Genomic DNA, 24629 nt, shown 5'->3' with positions numbered 1-24629 from the left:
TGATTTTGTAACCCATATACTTGAATGCAGAGCGATGGAATTTTTTCTTTTCCTCCTAGTGATTTTTGTCCAGATAATGTTAATCCGTCAATTATATCACTATCCATCCATTACTTTTAAATAAGCTGCAAACGGTATAAAGCACAGAGCCTGGATGGATAGACTGATTTCAGATGATTTTTAAAAAGGTGTTCTTCAAGACAGTAACAAATATCAAAATTTAAGCGAGAAAAACATCCATATTGAACAAATTCATATGTTTCTAAACACCCACATTCATTTATATAACCTAATTATTCACCTGAAAATCACTAACAAAAATAAAAAGCTAAGTTCTGACATAGGAGAGAAGAGAACGTTTTTGCCCTAAATTCTTAACTGAGGAAAGTTACTGAAATGGGGCAAGGATTTTAGGTCTGCTCTCCTAGTAGCCAAGCAAAAAAAGAAAACAGGGAGAGCTCTTTAATATTCATTCTTGTTAGCAGGAAGCATACCACTTGGTCAGGAGAGAGGTTATTTCTCCCAAGTTTTCAGAGGTAATTTGCTGCCTGGGTCTTCATATAAAGGATGTTGAACAGCATACGTAAAATGGCAACTTAAAAAGCAAAGATATTCTCCATATGGCTGTTATACTGCCCTGTAGAAAAATGCCAAAGGCATAATGTCATAATTCTGTCAAGGTAATTCTGTAGTAGAGATAAGGGTTGGGATGTATAGTGTATAAACTGATTTGACACTAGGATTAGTGTCTGGAGAATCCTGAGAAATTAACATGTAGAGGAGAGCATTCCTCTTGAATACCGATTGTTTCTTACAGGCTTTTGACAGGATCTGTGAGATAGATACCTGTTAAAATAGTTACAGAGTTTTATTGGATACCCAGTGAAGCCCTAAAGCCTCATGAAATGGCAGAAGTGTCACAATGCATTTTTTACAGGATTATGTTTTCCTGCTTCCTGGACTTGCCTTCAGACAGCATAATTCATTCAGTAAAAGGTCATTCTTTTCAAAGTACTAATCTTCAAGGCTGTGTGCTAGCCAGAAAAAGAAGAGACCCAGTTTAGCTGCAGAGCAGTTGCTGGGGGTAAACAAATTGTCACCATTGTCTCCATATGCCATCACTCAGGCCTTCTGAATGGGAGCCTTTTGAATGTAAACCTAATAAACATAAAAAACATTATTGAGACTGGAGGAGAAAGCGTATGCAAGAAGGCAGGTGGGGTGTACAGGAGGGGAGTTCTTATTACACTGAAAATAGATGGAGAATGACATGCATTCAGAGCAGGAGGAATTAGGAAGAGTGGACAGAAAATGAACTGCTTTAAGAAAGGTTATGTCATGACTGGGACAGGAGTTTTAGAGCTAGACCTACCTCCCACTACCAGGAAAGACCACTCCCCCAAAATACCTGTGTGTCAAACAATATAACCCTGATGTTATTTTTACCTCTTAGCCCTTAGAGCAATAGTTTTTAACTGGCGTTGATTTTGCCTCCAGGCAACATTTGACAGTGTCTGGAGAAAATTTTTGGTTGTTGCCCTGAGGGAGTGTGTTGTGTTCTGGCATCTAGAGCTTCGAGGCCAGGGATGCTGCTAAATGTCCTGCAAAAGTGCTGAGCTTGAGAAACTGCCTCAGTAGTTTGTTTCTAGCTAATGATTTTCTGAGTTCTGTGTATCAAAATATCTGGATATGAGGCCCAAGCATTTGCTATTTGCTGAAAGCTTCTTAGGTGACCGGAATGCTACATCCATGCCTGAGACGGATTTACAGGGTAGATGGAGACCTACTTTTTCATCATTTAGAACAGGGGTTGGCAAACTGGCTCGCGAGCCATATGCGGGCAGCTCTTTGGGTATGTACATGTGTGAATTTTTCCCATTTTAATAACGATGTAATTAATACTATTACTTGTTATTACTTTAAATTTTCCTTATTTGTAAAAATATATTTATGGCTCTCGAATAATTTTTAAATTGCTGTGAGGGACAGGATTGGCTCTTCCATCTCAAAAGTTTGCCGACCCCTGATTTGGAATAATCAGTAAGATATAGATTGCTTTGAGTTGTTTTAAAGGTGTCAAATAGTGTGCTGAGTCCCAATAATTTGCAAATTAGCACTTTTATATTCCACTGTATTATTTTACATTTTGAACTGCTTAATTTTTCAGCACTTGTTGATGATTTGTAATAGAGTGTAATATTAAATCATTAAATTGTGCTTTTAAAGTTTAAGCTAAAATTCCCCAGAGCTGTGAACTAATACTTGAACATAAAAGCCTTCCTTGCTTGGAGGCCCAAAGGAGGATCTAATAAAAATCTTGTTTTAACTATTCCACATACTCCTAACCCTGGGCTTTGTCCAGAAAGGAAAAAATAAAAAGCCTGGTTACCTAGGATAATGCATGAATTTGAGCTGTTTCGGCCGTAACAGACCAGAGTTTTACACTTCCAAAGTCCCTTTTATCCGGGTGTCATAGAGCCTTTGATGAAAAATATGTTTTTTCTTATCAAAAGATCTGAGTGGTGTAGGCTGGTTATCTCTTTTCAGTGGAGAAACTGAGACATAGAATAATATACTGTTTAGCCCAGTATGACCTAGCAAGAACCCCACTCCAGTTCCTTTCTGTGAATGAACTCATGCTTTTTGTGTGTGATGCTATATAAAAATCTGTTTTAAGAATTGCTTGTTATGAGTTAGTAATTTCAGAAGCATACCTTTTGTATTTCTGATTCTGGACTTTTCAAAACTAAAATTGAGCACTAAAGTCTTTCTCTTAAAGAAAAGGTAATTTCCATTACTATTTCATTAAGAAAGAAAGGAAACAAGTCAAAACTATTGGCTTTATTTGTGCTGATGCGTGTAAATATCCTGACTTGGGTTTCTAAGATGAAACAGTTCAAGGTCAAATATTCTAGACAGAAAAGTGTTTTGACCTTGTAGCAAGAGACTCTGACAATGCCTATAGGTTCTAAGCCGTAGTTCCGTCCCCTATACCTCGGCTTCAGTTTCCTAACAATGTAATAAATAATACCAAATATTTAATTTTTACAAATTTATTCTTAAAGGCATTGTGGGCTGGTAAATACTTGCCAATTGTACTAGTTAGACTTTAGGAACACCCACAAATCCTTAGACTGTTTGGGTAGCATTTCTTGTACTGAAGTAGCCATTTTCTCAATGATTAATATTGTAGTGGTTTGAGTGTAATTCTTAGAGCTTAAAGTTCACTCAGGATATACATTTCTCAACAGATAGTAATTAACCACATTTGTTTACAAAAAAAGATAAATAATGTTTCGGTATATTTTTTTTCATTTTGACTCCGTAGTTTTCAAAGCACAGTGGGAAATGGACCCTATTTGAGAAATAAGGATACTTTTCACAGTACATTGAAGTGATTTGTACAAACTTAATAATAAATCCAGTTTAAAAATGAACTTAACTTTCTTGCTTTCTAATGTTTATATATTAAAGAAAAGACTGGCTAAAATTGTTTTAACTTATGAATTATTTATTTTGAATTGTATATTCTATACTGAGGATTAAAAATCTTATTACTAAGTAATTTAGTCTCAATAGCTATTTGCTCTTAAAACACAATGTTTGGTGATGTTTGATATAATTTTGGCCATTGTGGATTTTGTTTTCATGACTCCTAATATAGTTCTATGGGCGGAGAATATGTTCTTGAACTAAGGCAGTGCATGCATCAGAATCACCTGGATGGCTTAATAAAAAAAAAATGAGATTGCTAAGCAGAGTTTCTGACTCCAGTAGTGCTGGGGATGGATCCAATCATTTGCATTTCTAACAAGTTCCCAAGTGATGCTACTGCTGATGAACTATGAGACCCACTGAACTACAGTGACCAAGAAGATTGCTAAAATTCCTTGAACTTATGAAAGGCTCATTCTTCCAATTTTGTGTGTGTGTGCCTTTTAAAGTTATCATTTTAATATTACACCTTTGTTCTTAAAGAGTGTGGTTTTTACCAAAATTACCGAGTAAACACTGAATGATTTTGGTAATGGATATTAATAGTAAAATACTGTGAGGTTAAATAGAATGTTCACATTAAACCATGTAAATAGCAAATGTACACTTTAAAATCCTGAGTTATATAACAGTCTGATTACTGTTAATCAAACAAATAGTATTTAAAAATTTTTTTTCAAATGCAATGTATTGATGACCATTTTTATCAGGGCCTTTGTTGGTCTTACCTTTGTTGAAGTGGAAAAGAGCCTTTCCAAATGAACTAAAATGATACTTTACCACTTCTCCCAGTTTCTTTCAGGCAGATTTTTTGAGTCCTAGCTCAGTAATGTTTCTGTCTAACTTGATTTCAAAAATCAGAACTTGACTCTAAATATTCCACACCCAGTAGGTGATTAATTGTCTGAAAACCCCAGCCTCGTTGCTGTCCTCGTTGCTGACTATTAGTAGTCAAAGTAGAGTTATTGGCACTTCATCTCTCTTGGGTGACAGGATGTGGCAAGAGAAAATGAACCCAGAAAATAAAGAGCAGGGTAATGAGATGCAGACATCAGTGATGTCATATGCCCAGTTCAGAGGGCAGAGGAAAAGGCAGCACACTTAACTACTATCTCTTCTTTCAAATGAAATCCATGGAGCTCATTTATATTCTTACTGTTTCAGCCAGAGGTGTGTTGCTATCCCTTTATTTGGTAAGGAGAGAGAATGATGGCGTACTTTGTAAATTACAAAAGGAGAGTGACTGTTTCCTGCTGCTTAATCAGCAGAGCCACAGTCAAGCAGAGAAACTGCTTTTCTCCTTTCTCTAAGAATAACTAACCCCTCTTAGATTAGATGGTGCTTAGGTTTGGCCCTGCTGGAAACTAGGTAGAATTCCTATTCTGTCAGAAGTGTCTGTTCTCTAACCTCTGAATGTTTACTGTTAATGAAAATATACGTGTTTTGCTGTGTGTTTTGTTTTTTAGGAGAAGACTGATGTGGAAGGAACCTTATTTGTTTACACAAGGTATGAGTATTTTGCTTTTATAAAGAAACTGACATTCTTAATTGTAGTTTTAGTTCAAAGAGAAGTAAAAGAACTGAATCTTAAGTTTTTAGTTGACATAAGGAAGGATATACTGAATAATGTCACCTGGGATAGTGTGAGGCATACTAATCTCAGAATATAATTTAAACTTCAGTTTAGATGAAATTGAATCTTTGTTCTTTTAAAAATAGTATTAAATACTCTTTAATTCAAATGAATGATAACATTCTTGAATATAATGCATTAGCAAGGAGCTAGAAGTACACTATTAAGAATATTAGATTATTTAATCAATATTTAGGAAAGGGTTTTATTGGTGTGTCTCCCTCCCCCTGCCCTTCACTCTTTAAAGAAGTATAATCCAAAATTAAATTTGTCTTTGAGTCCTCTATTGTCTAGTTAGTAGAGTATGTTTCAAGATAGATTTAATAAATGCTTTAAATTAATTATTAATAAATTGAATAATCAGCTCATGTTAGTAATTTATATCAGATAGTCTTAATATCACAATGTACACAGACACGTATAGTATGTATATTGTCTTAATAGCTGAACTTTTTATTCTCATAAAATGTCATGGCTAAACTCCATCACCCTCAGTGGGGTACAAAGATAAGTATGGAGGCCTAGTACAAACCCTTTCAGGGCTAACATTTCCTGGGGAGACAGAAAATACACACACACACACACACACACACGTGTATATTTTTTACACATGCACACATTTAAAGATGAACCACAATGCAGACAGGCTATCCTAAGTGACAGCTGATGGCTTATAAGCTTTGAATTGGCTGCCGAGGTTGTGGGAGGCTTTATATAGTGGGTGAGTCCTGAGCAGGCCTCAGTCAGGTATGTGGTAGGACTTAATCACATGAGGAGCGGCAAGGGCGATCTCCAGCAGAGAGAGGCATGAAACTTATGATAAAGGGGCAGTCATAAAAATGACTGGTGCAGAGAGTTTATATTGGCTTATATTAATTAGAAGTTGACAGTGAGGGTAAAGTGATTTTGCTGACTTGGGGTGTCAGACTAAGGATTTCAAAATTAATTTTCTTAGCAGTATAGAGTCACTGCAGGTTTGCAAATGGGAGTAACAGAATTATGGCAAAATGCGGGGGAGGGGGTAGTCAGTGTATCAGCATTGTGAGGCTGCATTGGTTCTAGAAGAAACTGGAGTTAGGGAAGGACATTGAGAAGATGACTGCAGTGGAGTAGATATGAGTTGATGAGAGTATGGACCAGAGTGATAGAAGTTGCAATGGAAAGGATTTATTGAAAGACTTTATGTAGAAGAGATGGTGAAATTTTAAAATAACATTAAAGATTTTGAAATGGAAGCCTGAGAGAATGGCAATCATTGAAGGACTGGAAAAATAGGAGGTCAAGAATCCGGTTTGGGGATAAATTTTAGTTTATTTTGAAATAATGGTTTTGGAGTGATAGGGCATTCAAATGGAGACGTCCAGCCGCTCGCGATAGGGTAGGGCTGGAGATAGTTTGGAGTCATCCGCATGAATTTGGTCATTGAAACTGTGAGAGAAAAACATGTTCTCTGAAGGAGAGAGTATAAAGAGGAAGCTGAGGAAGGCTAAGCCTGGTTTTACAGCCAGCAAGGTACATAGAAGAGTCACCCATAACGGTAAAAGCAGAGCTAGAGCCATACAGAGGCCAGATGCAGGCACAGCTCAAGAATGGTGCCGGCAGAGCGCTCGTCTGTGAGTGGAAGCGGAGGTGGGAGTGGAAAGCAAGGATAAGTGAGGCCATTGGAGTGAGTAGGTTAGGAGGACGGCGGTTTATTCAGCCTCAGAAAAGTGGTGGGAGTGCCCAAGAGCTATTGGCCTATTAGTCTACATTATGTTCCAAACATTCCAAAAGCATCGGAACACACCACCAAGTGAGTTTATCCAGTATAGACTACTCCTGAGAATTCGGAAGTGTGAAACGAAAACCAAGATTGAACTCTACAGTGCACCAAGTACACGATATGCAGTCTCATTCATTTCCCATAACAAGTATTATTCTTTTGAGAAATGAAAGATATATTTAATATACATTAATTTTTATGGATTTTTAGTAGGGTTATTTTATTTTATTTTTAGTACAGAAGGGTAACAGATTATACAAGTATTCTCTCTTTTGTACCCAAACCAAAATGCAGCTTTGTATTTTCAGATACTTCTTAATTTACTTTGCGTTCCTAGTAGAGCTGACAGTTACACAAACCATTAAATTGGGAAACAGATCCTTCCCTATTTCTCTCTCTCCCTCATATCTAATCCCTCAAGAATGGGAGCCCTTCCTACCCCCTCCCCTCTTCCCCCAGAAGGGCCAGTCCCCGCCCCCCTGCCAGATTCTAGTGTGTTGAGATCTTTCCTCAGAAATTGACAGAAAGCTCATAAAAATCAAAAGGGAATCTTGGGTGCAGGTAGCCAGTGATATATTTTGCTTTAGAGCAATTGGCACATTATTCCCTGAGCCTATTTTATAAATTAGAAGATGGTATAGTACCCATACTATTCGAGAGGGGAGGTCCTGTTGTGATAATGAAATACTTGGAGTCCAGTTCTGATTCTATATAAAAACACCTGGTCCTACTTTAAAAATTATTTCTTTATTTTCTCTGATGTCTTCCTTTCTGTAATAGAGTTCATAGAGACACTCACTGGTGTTTTCTAAGCTTGACACTTCCAAAGGACTTTCTGTCAGAGATTGTTGGAAGTCAATTTTCATTATTCCTCAGAATTTAAATTGAAATGATTGTCATGATTATTTCTGGTTTTGATTATAATACCTACCACCACTTTACACCTTTGTCCAATAAATTAAGCAAGGATGGCCTTCCATCAATTTTAAAATTGGAGGACTCAAAAGGAAATTCCGTAAGTGGTGATGTAGCTATACTTTACTTCTTTATCAGCATCAAATGGTTAGAGGTGAAATAAAACTAAGATATAAATACCTTTTCTTCCTATTGCTCATAACATTTCTGTGGGTTTTTTATCCCGATGCCGTAGTTTAAAGTAAATAAGAGAATTCTGCTTCTTTCACTTTCAGTGTGTATGCATGTGGTGTTTCATTTGTCATCAGAAGTTGCATTGTTGAATTGCTATATGGCTGTCACCCAAGGGTAGACAAATGCACATGTATGTAGTTGTTAGAATTCATACTCTATAATTTGGGTTCTTTCTATCTGACAGAGAGTAGGCACCAAAGGTTTATTTAATGAAATGAAAAAGAGTCACTAAATGCCACATTTTTGTGGAGAAAAACTTTATAGTAGTTTATCCATGAAGCTGTTTGCTTTATATTAAAGAAAACAAAATATCTGCTCTTTGCATTAAATTATATAAACTTTTAATTATACTGTATTTCCTCACAAATTCATTGACCAAAGTTGCATTATTTCTCTAAAAAATTATGTAGCTTTCAATTTTAGACCAACACCAAGATTTTCTATTAAAAGATTTCTTTATTTAATTGTGATGTACTCTCTATATTATCAAGATTCTTTAAATGTATCTGTTAGTATTTTTTAAAATAGTAGTTACGGGCTGGCCGAGTGGCTTGTTGGTTAAGAGTTAGCTTGGGAGCCTGAGCTCTGAGCAGCAGGGCCGCCGGTTCAGATCCCACATGGGCCAGTGATGCTGTGCCCGCTACAGCTAAGATGGTGAACAACAGCTCGACCTGGAGCTGGGCTGCTGTGAGTCACCGGCGACAGCGTAAGCTGCAGTGGGGCTGCAGTGGGCTGCCATGAGCTACCGTGAGTGGCCGGCAGCCAGCGTGAGCGGCTGGCAGCAGGCGTGAGCTGCCAAGAGCCGCTGTGAGCGGCCATCCAATGGCCGGCGACCGACTGCCTCAGCCGGGAAGAGTGCAATGATAATACCAACATGGGCCAGTGAAGCGACATCCTCCACAACTAGACTGAAGGACAAAAAGGACAGCAACTTGTCTGTTCCCCTTCCCTGATTCCCCAATAAAATCTTAAAAACAAATAAAAATAAAATAGTAGTTACTATTGGGTTGTCAGAAAAGTCACGATGCATTTTTGCAACGAAAAACAGAAAAAATACATCATGACCTTTCCGACAACCCAATATCTCTGACTTAAAGGAATTTACAATGTAGATAGGGAAGCAAGATATTTATATACACAAAGTAAAATAAGTAGGGCTTGATTTTACCGAAGTATCAGTAATGGCAGTCACACTGCATGTGTTACATAAATTAATACATTAGCGGTATTAGCTAATAGTAAAGAATCATTGCTTTGTGTGTGTACAGTCCACTTACACAAAGCTGTATATGCATATGAAAAGGTTGAAGATACATAGGAATGTAGTTATACTAAAAGTGTGCCATACTGAACAATTTGTCTTTTGATGCCTTTCCAACCCTTGTAACTCTTAGGTCTGCATCTCCAAAGCATGGGTTCACCATTATGAATAGGCTGAGCATGGAGAACAGGACAGAACCCATTACTAAAGACCTGGATTTCCAGCTCCAGGACCCTTTCCTTCTCTACAGAAATGCCAGATGTGAGTCTTTCTTACTGCATTGGGGAGTTTTATTTCTGCAGTTTGGCCAAGTGTTTAAAATTGTACAGTGTATGTCTTTGTGTTTGTGCTTAGTATCAGTGGTTCTAGTGATCAGCATTGGCTAGCTTGGGAAATGTGTGCCTAATTGAGGGAAGAGCTTCTTATTTGGGAACCTTTAAGTGAATATGATGTAATTATTTAAACCCTATATTCTGTAGTGAGACCACTTTGTAGTGGGAACCCATTGGGATTCTAAGCCTGATCAGGGCTGGGTGAGGAGTTGTTGGTCAGGAGTCTGCAGAGGGAGACATAGATGGTGCTGTACAACACAGAATAAATGATTCAGCTGGTGGCACTATTTCATATGTGTTTCATCTCTGACTGAGCCTTCTGATAATGTGTTTGAGGGAGAAGGCCAATATTCTAAAAGTGCCATCTTTTGAATCTACAGTTAATGAAAAATAAAAGTCCAAAGAGTTTGGGCTGTTAAGAATTTTATAAGTCTTTGTAATCTTAAAGTTATATTAGGAAACTAAATGGTCCTTGTCAGATTCAAAATGAGGTAGCAATTGCCTGTGCAATATTCTGTCTCCATTTTACTCTTGTGTCTTATCTGAACACATGTGCTGGACTATTGGGTAGCCCAGAGAAAAATTGACAAAAAATATATAAACTGCAGAAGCAGCTCCATATATAGAAAATGAGAGCATACTAATAAATATATAAATGTTTCTGTGCATGCACAGGCTCTGTGCTTTGTGGATAACTTTAAAAAAGACCTTGCAGTTAAATGTTTTCTGTATGTTTTCTACCCTACTCTTTGAGCTCAAGATACAAGGGTTTGCCTACTATATATATACTGTTCAGTATAATTTTAATAATGTAATACAAGTAATATTTAATGGTTTAACCCCAATGAATTATTTTGCAGTAAGTATAACATTTTAATACTATATTTACTTATATTCACATATAATTAAGTTATGATAGGTGTCATCTACAGAATACGGTTAAATTTTTATGAGATAACAAAATGAAAGTTATTGAAACTGCAACATGGCTTACTAATAGCAGGTCCTATGGGTAAAAAAAATTAGTAAGAAAGAGAAATACTTTGTTTTCTATTCCTATTTCTTTTTTGGAAAGTGTAGTTTAATCACTGGTAGCTTGCAATTTGAATAGTTTGTATGCTTATAGTAATGTCAGGTTTTATTTTCTTTTTTGAAATTAGATTCTATGTCAAATTAATATATAATTCAAATCCTAATAAAATAACCACATATAAAATAAATGATTTAATTAGTGATTTGTAATAATCATTTTGATAGCTCTTATATTGGATACATACTTGGTCTATTTAGTATAGATAATATTTTAAGTTATTACATTACATATTATATATTATATCATGTACTATACCAAAAATATAAAAATACAAACTGATTTTAATGTGGTTGATTTTAAAATGAACTTTCCTAGGTCCCACAGGATTTATCTGATAGGAAATATTATTTGGATCTAATAAACATATATGAAGCCTCATCTTGGTTCTAGGCTAGTGCTGTCTAATATGGGAATCTAGCTGCCTATGGCTACTGAGCACTTGAAATGAGGCTAGTCCAAACTGAGCTGTGCTACGAGTGTAAAATACACACTGATTTTCAAAGAGTTAATACAAAAAAAATATAAAAAACCTCAATAATTATATATTGATTTACTTGTTGAAACAATATTTTAAATATATTGAGTTAAATAAAATATTAATTAATTTCACCTGCTTTTTATTTTTTGATTTAAAATTACATATATGGCTCATATTTGTGGCTTGCCTTATATTTCTATTTGATGGCACTGTTCTAGTTGTTTTTATTTAATTTACCGTATTTCATAATCACTACTTTGTAGGGTAGACATTTTCATTGCCATTTTGCTGATGAGAAAACTGGGACTCAGGGAGGTGACAGACTTGACAGAAATTCACAAATTCTGATTTCAGTTTCATTGCTTTTTTTTTTCATACCACATGTACTGTTTGCTCTACTATTAACATGAATGCAAATTGAAGGCAACCTTTGGGATGCATATTAAAATGTTTCTAATGGATTTCTATAAGAAAGAAATGGAATCAGTTGTATAACAAAGAATGGAAGGGAATGTATCTATCTTTTTTTTTTTACAATAGTTTTATTTTTTAATTAGAGTTGACATACAATATTATATTAGTTTCAGGTGTACAACATAGTGATTAGACATTTATATAACTTGTGGGGTGATCACCCTGATAAGTCTAGTACCCACCTGGCACCATACATAGTTATTACATTATTATTGACTATATTCTTTATGCCATACTTTACATCTCCATGACTCTTTTGTAACTTCCAATTTGTACTTCTTAATCCCTTCCCCTTTTTTATGCCCTGCAAGCCCCCTCCCAGCTAGCAACCATCAAAATGTTCTCTGTATTGAAAAAGCATTTGACAAAATCCAACATGCATTTATGATAAAACCTCTCAGCAAAGTGGAAATAGAGGGAACATATCTCAACATAATACAGGCCATATATGACAAGCCCACAGCTACTGTCCTACTCAAAGGTGAAAGCTAAAAGCATTCTCCTTAAGATGAAGAACAAGACAAAGATGTCCACTTTCACCACTTTTATTTAACATAGTACTGGAAGTTCTAGCTACAAGAATCAGACAAGAAAAAGAAAGGATGTCCAAATTGGAAAGGAAGAAGTAAAACAGTCTTTATTTGCAGGACATGACACTATATATAGAGAACCCCAAAGATTCCACAAAAAACTATTAAAACTGATACATGCATTTAGTAAAGTAGCAGAATGTAAAATTAATATTTAGAACTCAGTTGCATTTTATACACTAATAACAAACTATCAGAAAGAGAAACTAAAAAAACAATTCCATTTATAATTGCATCAAAAAATAATAAAATACCTATGAATAAATTTAACCAAAGAAGTAAAAGACCTGTACTCAAAAAATTATAAGACATTGAAGAGAGAAATTAAGATACAAATACATGGAAGCATTTACCGTGCTCATGGGTAGGAAGAATTAATATAGTTAAAACATCCATGCTACCCAAAGCCATCTATAGATTCAAGGCAATCCCTATCAAAACACCAATGGCATTTTTCACATAACTAGAACAAATAATCCTAAAATTTATATGGAACCATAAAAGACCCTGAATAGCCATGGCAATCCTGAGAAAGAAGAACAAAGCTGGAGTAGCATGCTACCCAATATCAAATTATACAAGGCTATAAGTAATCAAAACAGCATGGTATTGGCATAAAAAGATACATAGATCAATAGAACAGAATAGAGCCCAGAAATAAACCCATGCCTATATAGTCATTTAATGTACGACAATGGAAGTAAGAATTTACACTGGGGTAAAGACAGTCTATTCAATAAATGGTGCTGGGAAAACTGGACAGATACATGCAAAAATATTAAACTGGACCACCTTCTTACGCCATATACAAGAATAAATTCAAAATGGATTAAAAACTTAAATGTAAGACCCGAAACCATAAAACTCCTAGAAGAAAACATAGGAAGTAAACTCTCAGAAATTACCCTTACTAATGTTTTTACTGATATATCTCCTTGGGCAAGGGAAACAAACAAAAAAATAAACTACATCAAACTAAAAAGGTTTTGCATAGCAAAGGAATTCATCAACAAAACAAAAAGGCATCCTACTGAATGGGAGAAGATGTTTGCCATTGATACATCTAATAAGGGGTTAATATCCAAACTATATTTTAAAAAAAACATATAACTCAACATCAAAAAAAAAATTCCCTAAACCATCCAATTAATAAATGGGCAGAGGACCTAAATAGATATTTCTCCAAAGACAATGTACACATGGCCAATAGACATATGAAAAGATGTTCAATGTCACTAATCATCAGGGAAATGCAAATTAAAACCACAATGAGCTATCACCTCACACCTGTGAGAATGGCTATCATCAGTAAATCAACAAACAACAAGTGATGGCGAGGATGTGGAGTAAAGGGAACCCTGGTGCATTGTTGGTGGGATTGCAAACTGGTGCAGCCACTATGTAAAACAGTATGGCGGTTCCTCAAAAAATTAAAAATAGAACTACCTTATGACCCAGGAACTCCACTCTTGGATATTTATCCAAAGAAATCCAAAACTAATTTGAAAAGATATATGCACCCTTATGTTCATTGCATCAGTATTTAAAATAAACAAGATATGGAAACAACTGAAATGCCCATCAATAGACGATTGGATAAAGAAGATGTGGTACATATATACAGTAGAATATTACATTGCCATAAAAAAATGAAATCTTACCATTTGCAGCAACATGGATAGACTTAGAGAGTATTATGCTAAGTGAAATAAGTCAGACTGAGAAAGACAAATATATGATTTCACTTATATGTGGAATCTGAAGAACAAAATAAATGAACTAACAAAACAGAAACAGACTTGTAGATACAGAGAACAAACTGATGGTTACTAGACCATCAGGAAGGGTGTTGCAGCCTGGGTGAGAAAGGTATATGAATTAAGAAGTAGAAATTTGTAGTTACAAAATAGTCACCCAGATGTAAAGTACAGTATGGAGAATATAGTCAATATTATAAAAACTGTATAGTATCAGATGGGTACTAGACTTATTGGAACATCACTTAATAAATTATATAAATGTCTAACCACTGTGCTGTACACCTGAAACTAATATAACATTGAATATCAACTATGATTAAAATAGTTACAGAGATATAAAGTACAGTATAGGGAATATAGTCAATATTGTAATAACTATGTACAGTGTCAGGTGGATAATAGACTTGTTGGAGTTATCACTTTGTGAGGTATATAAATGTCTCATCATTATGTTGTTTTGTACACCTGAAACTAATAAAAAATAAAACCAAAAATATTCTCTGTATCTGAGTTTGTTTCTGTTTTGTTTCTTTTGTTCTTTAAAGTCTACCTATAAGTGAAATCACATACTATACCAAATCATATGGCATTTGTCTTTCTCTGTCTGACGTAACGCCACGAACACAATGCCCTCGAGGTCCATCCATGTTGTTGCAGATGGCAATATTTCATTCTTTTTTATGACTGAGTAATATTCCATTGTATGTATTTACCACCTCTTCTTTATCCGTTCACCCATTGATGGTTACCCAGGCTGTCTCCATGTGTTGGCTGTTATAAATAACACATGTCCCTTCAAAATAGTATTTGGAGTTTCTTCAATAAATAACCAGAAGTGGAATTACTGGGTCTTTTCTTTGTCTCTTGTTGTAGCCATTGTTTTAAAGTCTATTTTGTCTGGTGTAAGTATTGCTATCCAGCTTTTTTTGTCTCATGAAATAGGTTTTCCCATCCCTTTACCTTCAGTCTATGTGTGTCTTTAGATCTGAAGTGAGTCTCTTGTAGGCAGCATATGTAAGGGTCTCATTTTCTTACCTACTCAGCCACCCTATCTTTTGACTGGAGCATTTAATCCATTTACACTTAAAGTAATTGTTGATATATATGTAGTTATTGGCATTCTATTATATATATATATATATTTTTCCCCCCCTTCTTAAGTCCCTCTAAGATTCCTTGTAATGCTGGTTTGGTGGTGATGAACTCCTTTAGCTTTTTCTTGTCTGGGAAGTTCTTCATTTGTTCTTCTATTTTAAATGATAGCGTTGCTGGGTAGAGTAATCTTAGTTGTAGGCACTTGCTTTTCTTCACTTTGAATATTTCTTGCCAATCCCTTCTGGCCTGCAAAGTTTCTGTTGAGAAATCACTTGACAGTCTGCTTTTTTCTTGCTGCTTTTAAGATTCTCCCTTTGTCTTTAATCTTTGGCATTTTAATTATTATGTGTTTTGGTGTGGGCTTGTTTGGGTTCATCTTGTTTGGGATTCTCTGTGCTTCCTGAGCTTATATGTCTATTTCCTTTGCCAGATTTAGGAAGTTTTCAGTCATTATTTCTTCAAATAGGTTTTCAATTCCTTTATCTCTCTCTTCTCCTTCCGGAACCCCTCTGATGCAAATGTTGGTACACTTGATGTTTTCCCAGAGGCTCCTTAAACTATCCTTATTTTTTGGATTCATTTTTCTTTTTGTTGTTCTGATTGGGTGTTTTCTTCTACCTTAATTTCTAAATCACTTATTTGATCCTCTGCTTCATCTACTCTGTTGATTCTTTCTAATCTATTTTTTATTTCAAATTTTATATTCTCCATTTCTGACTGGTTCTTTTTTATGTTTCCTATCTCCATTTTTATGTTTCCTGTCTCCTTGGTAAAGTTCTCACTGAGTTCATCTACTCTTCTCCTGAATTCACTGAGCTGCCTTATAACCAGTGTTTTGAACTGTGTATCTGGTAGATTGCTTGTTTCCATTTTGTTTAGTTCTTTTTCTGGAGCTTTGTTCTGTTCTTTCATTTGGGGCATGTTTCTTTGTCTCCCTATTTTGACTACCTACATGTTTGTTTGTATGTATTAGGTAGAGGTGGTCTTAGTAGAGTGGACTTATGTAGTAGGTGTCCCGTGAGCCCCAGTGGCACAGTCTCCCTGGTCACCTGAGCTGGGTGTTCCAGGTGTTTCCCTTGTGTGGGTTGTGTGTGCCCTCCTGTTCTACTTGAGCCTTGCACTCTACTTGAGTGTGCACATCAGTGGGAGGGATTGACTCTCTGGCTGATTGGTTATAAGGACTGGGTGTAACTACAGTGGAGGAGGTGTTGTGCAGGGGCTAACCCTGCAAAGCAGGATTTACTTTAGCAGGACTCTGGTGCCTGCCCAGTCTGCCTTTTGGGTGTGTCATCCACAGAGGCAGCTGGGTGGTGCTCTGGCTTGATTCATGGCAGTCCTGAGGCTTTATGTTAAGAGCCCTACACAGGCCACATTTAGCTGCAGCCTGTGCCCTGCCCGGGGCCACCTGGCATGAGCCACAAAGCAGTCCACAGATGGTTGCCACCCACACTGGGCTTGGAGGTGCCTGGAAGAGGCCAAGTCTCGAACCAAGGCTGGCTGCCGCTAGTGCCAGGTTTGGGGCTGCTCAGCAAGAGATAGGAGGCATGTCAAGGTCAGATGTTGCTTGTTTGGGTTTTGTGACACCTTGAGAGATTTTAGGAAAATCCTCAGCATGAGCCAAGTCAGGTCATTTGTATGGAAAAGCCACTGGAAACAGGTTGGGTGTGCCTGCAAGTTGGATGGGGCAGTATCTCAGTGAATCACCAGGGTGGGATGAACGGTATTAGGTTGATGGAGACTCAAGTATGGAGGCCACCTGCATCTGCAGGCCTGAAGTGGGAAGGCTCAAAAAGAAACAATAGCTTCTGCCAGCACTCTGTCTGAGAGAAAGCTGGCCCTCTAGCCCTCACCCTTGAAGCCAGCCAGTTCAGTTCCTCGCCAGGTGTCTCTGGTGCCTTTTGAGCTGCTGCCCCAGCACTGGAGCTCAGAACAAGTGAGTCAGTAAGTCCACGTGCGGGCCCTCTAAGAGGAATACCTAGGACTGCAGCCACCCTCCGCCTCACTCAGCCACAATCTCTGCTGGTTTTCACAGCCAATTGTGGCGACTTCTCTTCCCTGGGACCCTGGTGTGGGGATGGGACCCCTCACTCCTCTGGGGGAATCTTTGCTCCGAGGTATCTCTCCTGATGTGTAAGTGCCACATATGGATGTGGGATCAGCTTGTTGTGTATCTCTGCCCCTCTTTCCATTCTCGAGGTGGCTTCTTCTGTATGTCCTTAGTTGTAGGACTTCTTTTCAACTAGACCAGGGGTCGGCAAACTTTTGATACAGAAGAGCCAATCCTGTCCCTCACAACAATTTAAAAATTATTCGAGATTCATAAAACAAATGAAACCACCATTATGTGAATAATATCCTTTAAAAATGTTATAAATGAAACTATGATAGTTTTATTTTCACTTTCAGTTTTACTTCAGAGCCACATGTATGTCCAAAGAGCCACATGTGGCTCACGAGCCGCAGTTTGCTGACGCGTGAACTAGACTTCAGACTAGTTGATTGTTCTGTAGTTGTAATTTTGATGTGGTTTTGACAGGAGGCAAGCACAGCATTTACCTACTCTGCCATCTTGACTGGAATCATGGATCTGTTTATCTTTATGGTTTGTTTTGTTTTGTTTTCCCCCCATATTATCTGGTACTGATTGCCTTTGCAGCTGTGGTCATTTGGTTTTACTTTCGTTTATTTGTAAAAGCTTTTCAATGTCTGACATCAAAGATTACAGAAGGGGTTTACCCAAGGAGTTTTTATAGTCTTAAATACCTCATTTTTAAAAAATAATTCAAATAGTTTATATAATAATTGCAGATCGTTTCCATATTCTCTGATGACTGTAGATTCATTCATCATTCTTTTGACAATGAACCCAGCTTCACTGAGGACTGGTTTTTTAAAACTCTATCCCTCATATATGTATAATGAAGAATTTCTCTTGGCATTTCACTTTGTCCTATATATTACATAGGCCGTATTTGGACATTGCAAGTAGACAGAGGTAGAGTTGATAGAGGTTTGTGTTTAATTTTCTCATGGAGTTTTTTAGATTCACAAGTTTAAAAAAATTAGTACCTAAGGAGATAACTATCCCTCCCTTAAATTGGATAATAAAGAAGAGCAAAATAAAGAAGTGAAAACCTCAGTCTCTCTTCATTTAATAAAAAGATAACTTTAATAAATAACTTTGAATTTTGACCAAACACAAAATATATGGTTTTATTACAGTAAAGGATTTATAATTTTTAAACTTCATTGCATTGGGATTTGACCTGTATAAACTTTAAAAGTAAAGGGCCGGCTGAGTGGCGCGATGGTTAAGAACTTGCTTGGGATGCCAGAGGGCCCCAGTTCGGATCCCACATATGCGGGCCAGTGACACTGCCCTCCACAGCTAAGATGCTGAACAACAGCTCAACCTGGAGCTGGGCTGCCGTGAGTCGCCTGTGACGGAGTAGGCTGCAGCCCCTGTGGCAGTGGGTTGCCATGGGCTACCGTGTGTAGCCAGCAGCTAGCGTGAGCGGCCGTCCAGAAGCCAGCGACTGATCTGCCTCACCAGGGAAGAGCGCAATGACGGTGCCAATTTGGGCCAGTGAAGCACCATCCTCCACAACTAGATTGAAGAACAAAAATGACAGCAACTTGTCTGTTCCCCTTCCCCCAATTCCCCAGCACTTTTCCCATCCCCCCAATTCCCCAATAAAAATCTTTAAAAAAAAAAAACTTTAAAAGTAAATAAGATAGCTGTTTAAAGTTAGGACAAAAAAATTCAATTATTCACAAACATTTACTGAGCATTGACTGTCTGCCAAGTACTATGTCAAGGCTTTATATTGGTTATTTAATTCTTATAATTTTTTCTTGGAAATAATATTATTCTTGTTTTATAAATGAGGAAACTGAGGTTAAAGGAATTAAGTAATTTACCAGGGCCCATGACTATTTTGAGACAGAAACAGCATTAGAACTGAAAAAGCTTACAAAAGCCCTGGTCCAAACAGTGAAAGTACTAACACATAAAAGATATGTTTCAGCAAGGTTTACTTTTTATGAAATACTTATCTTTTTAGACACTCCAAAGTTTAAAAAGCAAGTTCCTTTTTTAAAAAGTTGAGAATCTATTGTATTGCAGTTACTAGAGAGGAGAATATCAAATAAAAGCTAATGTAACAAAAAGCTGAATTTGACCTTTTTTTTTCATATCATTCCCCTTTAGCAACCATTTACTGTTTTCCATTTCATAATTAAATAAGATCTTGATATGTGGAGGTATATTTTAGAAATATATTCCCCCAAATATATCATAATGTTTAAGATAAGTTGCAGCCATCAATGAGAGATAGATTTCAGAGCTAGGCCAACAGGTTGAATATACCATTGGCTATGGTTACAGGATTAGAATGAAATTCTTTTGAACTGCTTGATTTCATTGAAGACATAAGCCTGGAGCTTAGAGCAAATCAGAAAGGGCAAAAATAAAGATATTTAGGATCAAAGCTGTTTTAGAAAACTCCTCCTCAGTTTTGAAGTAAATTTACCATATTGTGTAGTTTTGTAGTAAAAAAGAAATAGTATTTAAATCCTTTATTGATCTTTGTAAGGTCTGGGGAAAACTGCTATAAATAGTGGGAAATGATACACTGAATGAAAATGATAGTTACTGACAGTTCTTATCTTTCAAATAGGCCATGTGCCTTTTAAAATGGACTTTTGATTAAACATCGCAGATTGCAGCTCTCTCCTCGTTTTCATTCCACATCCATTCCAGTTCTGGCTTTCATTATCTGTTACTTGGGTATTTCATAACTACTCATAAGAAAAAGAGATTAAGCTTCCAGCACCAGCCAAAATAGAGTAAGTTCACTACAACATATCTCTCCCATTGGTTACAACTAAAAATCTAGACAGAATACCAAAATACAAAACAAAACAAAAAAGCAAAAAAACCCCAAAAACTTAGCTGAGGATTCTGAAAGTAAGCAATAACAGGCATACTGGGAAGGCAAGTTAGAACTTGAAGAACAACCAATATGGTTGTGAGCTTCCTGATTTTATTCTTTATCTCCTGGCTTTGACTCAGGAGTGGGTCATGTCACAGAATTGTGGACAAGAACAACAAAAGCCAAGAGAAGCCCCTCCTTCTAGTCTGGCAACTAGATCTATGGACTCCTGTGAGCTACAAAGTGTGAAGAGAATAGCCCTCTTCGCCCCTTTTTTCTCTCCTAGCCCTACTCTGAAGCCAGTTGCAGTGCAAAGCTGAACTACCACTGTGTCAGTGATGGTAATGACACAGGCATGCAAAGATCACAGGAAACAATATGTCTCTGCCAGAGAAACTGGAAACAAGGGTCCTAGTGGCCTGAAGAGTGTGGGAGAAATCCAGTTATATATTTTCATCTTTGTTTTGCTTCATTCTGTGAGCAGCCCAAGCTATGCACACTGCCTGACGGTGTGAGAAGCTAAAACTCTGAAAGAAACCCTAACTTCCTAGCTAAAGGACTGGGAAAAGGGCCCCTGAGAGCTGGAGAATGGGGGAGACTAGAGTAGAGAGCTGGATAATGAGATCCCCTAATTCTGTATCTGAACTGACACAAGTCCTGACCTCACCCGTGAGCTTCACATACGTGTAACAGAGCAAAGAAACATAGCAAAGGCTTTGAGAACTAACGCACAATATAAACCATCATCCAAGTACCAGACTAATGCCTAAGTGGTTTATCTTTATGGGGTAGACACAAACAGCTTTGAAAATGGAACCAAATGTGGGAACAATTGCACACAAAAGTCAAGACAGAACTTCCTGTCTAAATCTAACCTAACTGGTCACCTTCTCAAAACAAGAAAAGTCAACATTCTCTGGGGGGTTTTAAGAGGACTCAGTCTTACCACATAATCAAAATGTCCAAGATACAATCTAAAATTACTAATGCAGAGAAAAATCTGACTAAATCTCAAGGGGGAAAAAAATCAACAGATGGCTGCCCTGAGATGATCTGGCTGTTATAAGACATTGGTCCTAAGACAGCCTTTATTACTATTCCGTGAGATAAAACTGAGTACTCTTGAAATCTATGGAAAGATGAAAATTTTCAGCAGAAAAATAGGTATAGAAAAGGACCAGACGGAAATTTTGGAACTGAATAATAGAGTATTCAGTGGATGGCCTTACTAGCAAAATAGAGATGACAGAAGATTGAAAAGTCAGTAAATTCAAAGATAGATCAGTAGAAATGATCCAATCTGAAAAATATAGAGGAAAAGGATTAAAACAAACAAAGACCCAGGGCCTCAGTAACCTGTGGGGCAATATCCATTGTTCTGAATTTGTGTCATTGGAGTCCCATGAAAGGAGAAAAAGGCTGGTGTAGAAAAAATATTTGAAGAAATATTGCTGAAAACTTTCCAAATATATGGATTCAAGAAACTGTGAACCCCAAACAGGATAAACCCAAAGAAAACCGTGCCCTTAAACGTAATAATCAAACAGCTGAAAAACAGATTAAAAAAAAATCGAGCTGCCCGTACCTCCTCGCCTCTCCCAGCCAAATCCTGGAGGACCAGAGTGAGAAGTGGGGACTGTGTTCTGATGCAAGCTGATGGCCCTCACCTTCCACAACCCTGCTGGCTTCAACTACAAAGATGAAACAATTTAGAAACTTTATCATTTGCCTTGAGGATCAGAAAATCAGACACAACAAGATTGAAGATAGAGGTAATTTAAGAAACATCCACAGCTGTGACTGGCCAAGTTCTTTGAAAAGTACCTCAGAGATTGTAATTGTGCTTTTAAGATTCAAGACGGACAAGAAGCAATTGACTGGCTTCTTGGTTTAGCTGTTAGAGTAGAATATGGAGATAATGCTGAAAAATTCAAGGCTTGCCTGTTGCTTTAGACAGCATATTCTTGGTTTTGACATAAGAGATGCAGTTCTTAGTGAAGCTGCTCAAATTCTGCGAATGCAGCATATAGAAGAGTCAGAGAGCGACAGACAAAAAATAATAAGCCATAGTAGCTGTTCAGTACATTATTACCAATCCAAAGACAGATCACAGACTGGGGAAAGTTGGAAGATGAACTTTTTAGGATTTTAGCCTCTCACCTACTTAGTACAGCTGGGGACGATGTATGCTGTGGCATGTGTTTGGAAATCAAATGTCACATTTTCAAGAAAAGAATACCAGAAAATTGACCTTGTTCTAGAGATTAATCATCATCGATTTTTCTTTAATAAAGTTTGGGAAAGTGGAGGAAAAAGTCTTGAAAGCATCCAGAGGAAAATGATACATTACATACAGGGGAACAAATGTTTTAAATGACTACAGATTTCTCTTCAGGAACCATGGAGTCTGGAAGACAGTGGAGCAACATTTTAAAGTGCTGAAATAAAAGAACTGTCAACTTAGGACTCTATCTCCAGTGAAAATATCCCTTAGGATGAAGGTGAAATAAAGACATTTTCAGATAAAGGAAAATTGAAAGAATTCTTTGTCATCAGACCTGCTCTAAAATAAATGCTAAAAGAATTTCTTCAGACTGAAAGGAAGTATTAAAAGAGAAAATTGGAACTGCAGAATGAAGCAAGATCAACAGAAATAGTAGATATATGGGTAAATAGAATAGACTCATTTTTTTCTCAAGTTCTTTAAAATACATATGACTGTTGAAAGCAAAATAATAACATATATTATTATTTAAAAATAATAAAATAATGTATGTAGATGTGATACATGTGACAACTACAACATAAATGGGAGGGCAAAGGGACCTACATAGTTGTAAAGCCTTTATATTTTATTTGAAGTGGTAAAATAAAAACTAGTAGACTTTGAAAAGTTAGGTATGTGTATTATAATTTCAAGTAATCCAAAAGAATGCAAAAAAGGAGGTAAAAGCAAAGCAAAAATCGGGAGAAAAACATAAAACAAAAAATAAAATGGTAGATCTAAACCCAACCATATCACTAGTTACATTAAATGTAAATGGTCTACACATACCAATTAAAAGACAGATTGTCAGATTGGATAAAAAAATCAACCCCACTATATGTTGTTTACCAGAAACCCACTTTAAATGTAATAATATAGACAGGTTAAAAGTAAATAGATGGAAGAAGCCATACCATGAAAGTACTAATTAAAAGAAAGCTGGAGTGGCTATATTGATTTCAGAGAATGTAGACATCAGAACAACTACAACAAAAAGAATTACTGGGGATAAAGAAGGACATTACATAATGATACAAGGGCTAGCTTACCTCAAATACATAACAATCATTAATATATATGTACCTAACAACAGAGCTTCAAAATATGTGAAACAAAAAGTGATAAAATTGAAAGGAAAAATGAAAAAGATCTGCAGTTATATTTGGAAACTTCAATACTCCACTTTCTGTAATTGCAGAACAAGTAGACAAAAAACAACAAGGATATAGAAGGTCTGAACAACACTATCAACTAACTTGCCAAAATTGACATTTATATAACATTCCAAACAACAGAAGAATGTGCATTCTTCTTAAGTACACATGGAACATTCCCCAAGATAAATTTTATGATGGGTCATAAAAGCAAACCTTAAAAATTTTAAAGACAGTGAAATCATACAAAGTATGCTGTCTGACCACAAAGGAATTGAACTAGAAATCATTAACTGGAACATCTCCAAATATTTAGAAATTAAACAGCACACTTCTAAATAACCCATGTGTCAAAGAGGGAGGAAAATTAGAAAATATCTGAGCTGAATAAAAATGAAAATACATGTCAGATGAAACTGAAGTGGGCTTAGAGGGAAGTTTAGAGCATCAACTTACTCATATGAGAAAAGAACAAAGTCCTTAACATGAATAATTCAAGCTTCCACCTTAAGAAATTAGAATGAGAAGAGCAAAGTAAACCCAAAGCAAGTTGAAGGAAGGAAATAATTTATGTTAATTCTAGAATTGTTATATGTGTAGATATGTCTTGATGTTTCTGTCCAGCTTTGAAGGCACTCTGCTCGGGGTGATTGAGAAAGAGCCACAAAGTTGCTTAACTTTCCAGAATTATTCCCTATTTCCTACGTGGTGACAAAGATGGAAAATCCTACCTCTCAGCTAATGCAAAGCAGTAGTGGAAGCTGAACTATGTGGCTCACCCTTTCCATGGCTGAGGATGCTAAGGAGTCCGTGCTTCTCGAGCCCTCTCCTAGACTTCAGGCCACATGGAGGCATAAAAAGTCTTCCAACTTAACAGGTTCTAATACCTCAGGACATTATCTATTTTCTTAACCTTGGAATTAGTTCAGGCAATTATTACAGAAGCAATCTGAAAGGTTAAAAGTGAACCCTGTGTAAATTTATTACTGAGAAAATAAAAAGCCACATTATCTCCCCACAGGTAATTGAGAGTTGATTTTTCCATTCTAAGATATTTACTGGTATATCGATGGCATCAAATAGCAGTTGTTAACCTTCTTTGGATTACATACCCCTTTGAGAATCTGATGAATTTCCTTCACGCCTGCCTGCC

At 36.6% G+C, this 24629-nt stretch overlaps 2 protein-coding genes across 14 annotated transcripts in view; one reads left to right on the top strand and one right to left on the bottom strand.

The window, feature by feature from the left end:
* The window catches only part of DCP1B (decapping mRNA 1B), a 53710-nt gene that overhangs the window by 1070 nt on the left and 28011 nt on the right, over positions 1-24629 (top strand). For both annotated transcript variants that reach the window (XM_019654084.1, XM_019654083.1), the window contains exons 2-3: positions 4962-5002; positions 9434-9561. In XM_019654084.1, coding sequence (XP_019509629.1) covers positions 4962-5002; positions 9434-9561 — 169 coding nt within the window. The remainder of the gene's footprint in view (positions 1-4961; positions 5003-9433; positions 9562-24629) is intronic.
* Positions 1-24629, bottom strand: part of CACNA1C (calcium voltage-gated channel subunit alpha1 C) — a 776856-nt gene that overhangs the window by 746264 nt on the left and 5963 nt on the right. The window lies entirely within an intron of this gene.

The sequence above is a fragment of the Hipposideros armiger genome, unplaced genomic scaffold (assembly GCF_001890085.2).
Source record: "Hipposideros armiger isolate ML-2016 unplaced genomic scaffold, ASM189008v1 scaffold_213, whole genome shotgun sequence".
NCBI lineage: Eukaryota > Metazoa > Chordata > Mammalia > Chiroptera > Hipposideridae > Hipposideros > Hipposideros armiger.
The sequence above is the reverse complement of the archived record's forward strand: the minus strand, read 5'-3'. Positions and strand labels throughout refer to the sequence as shown.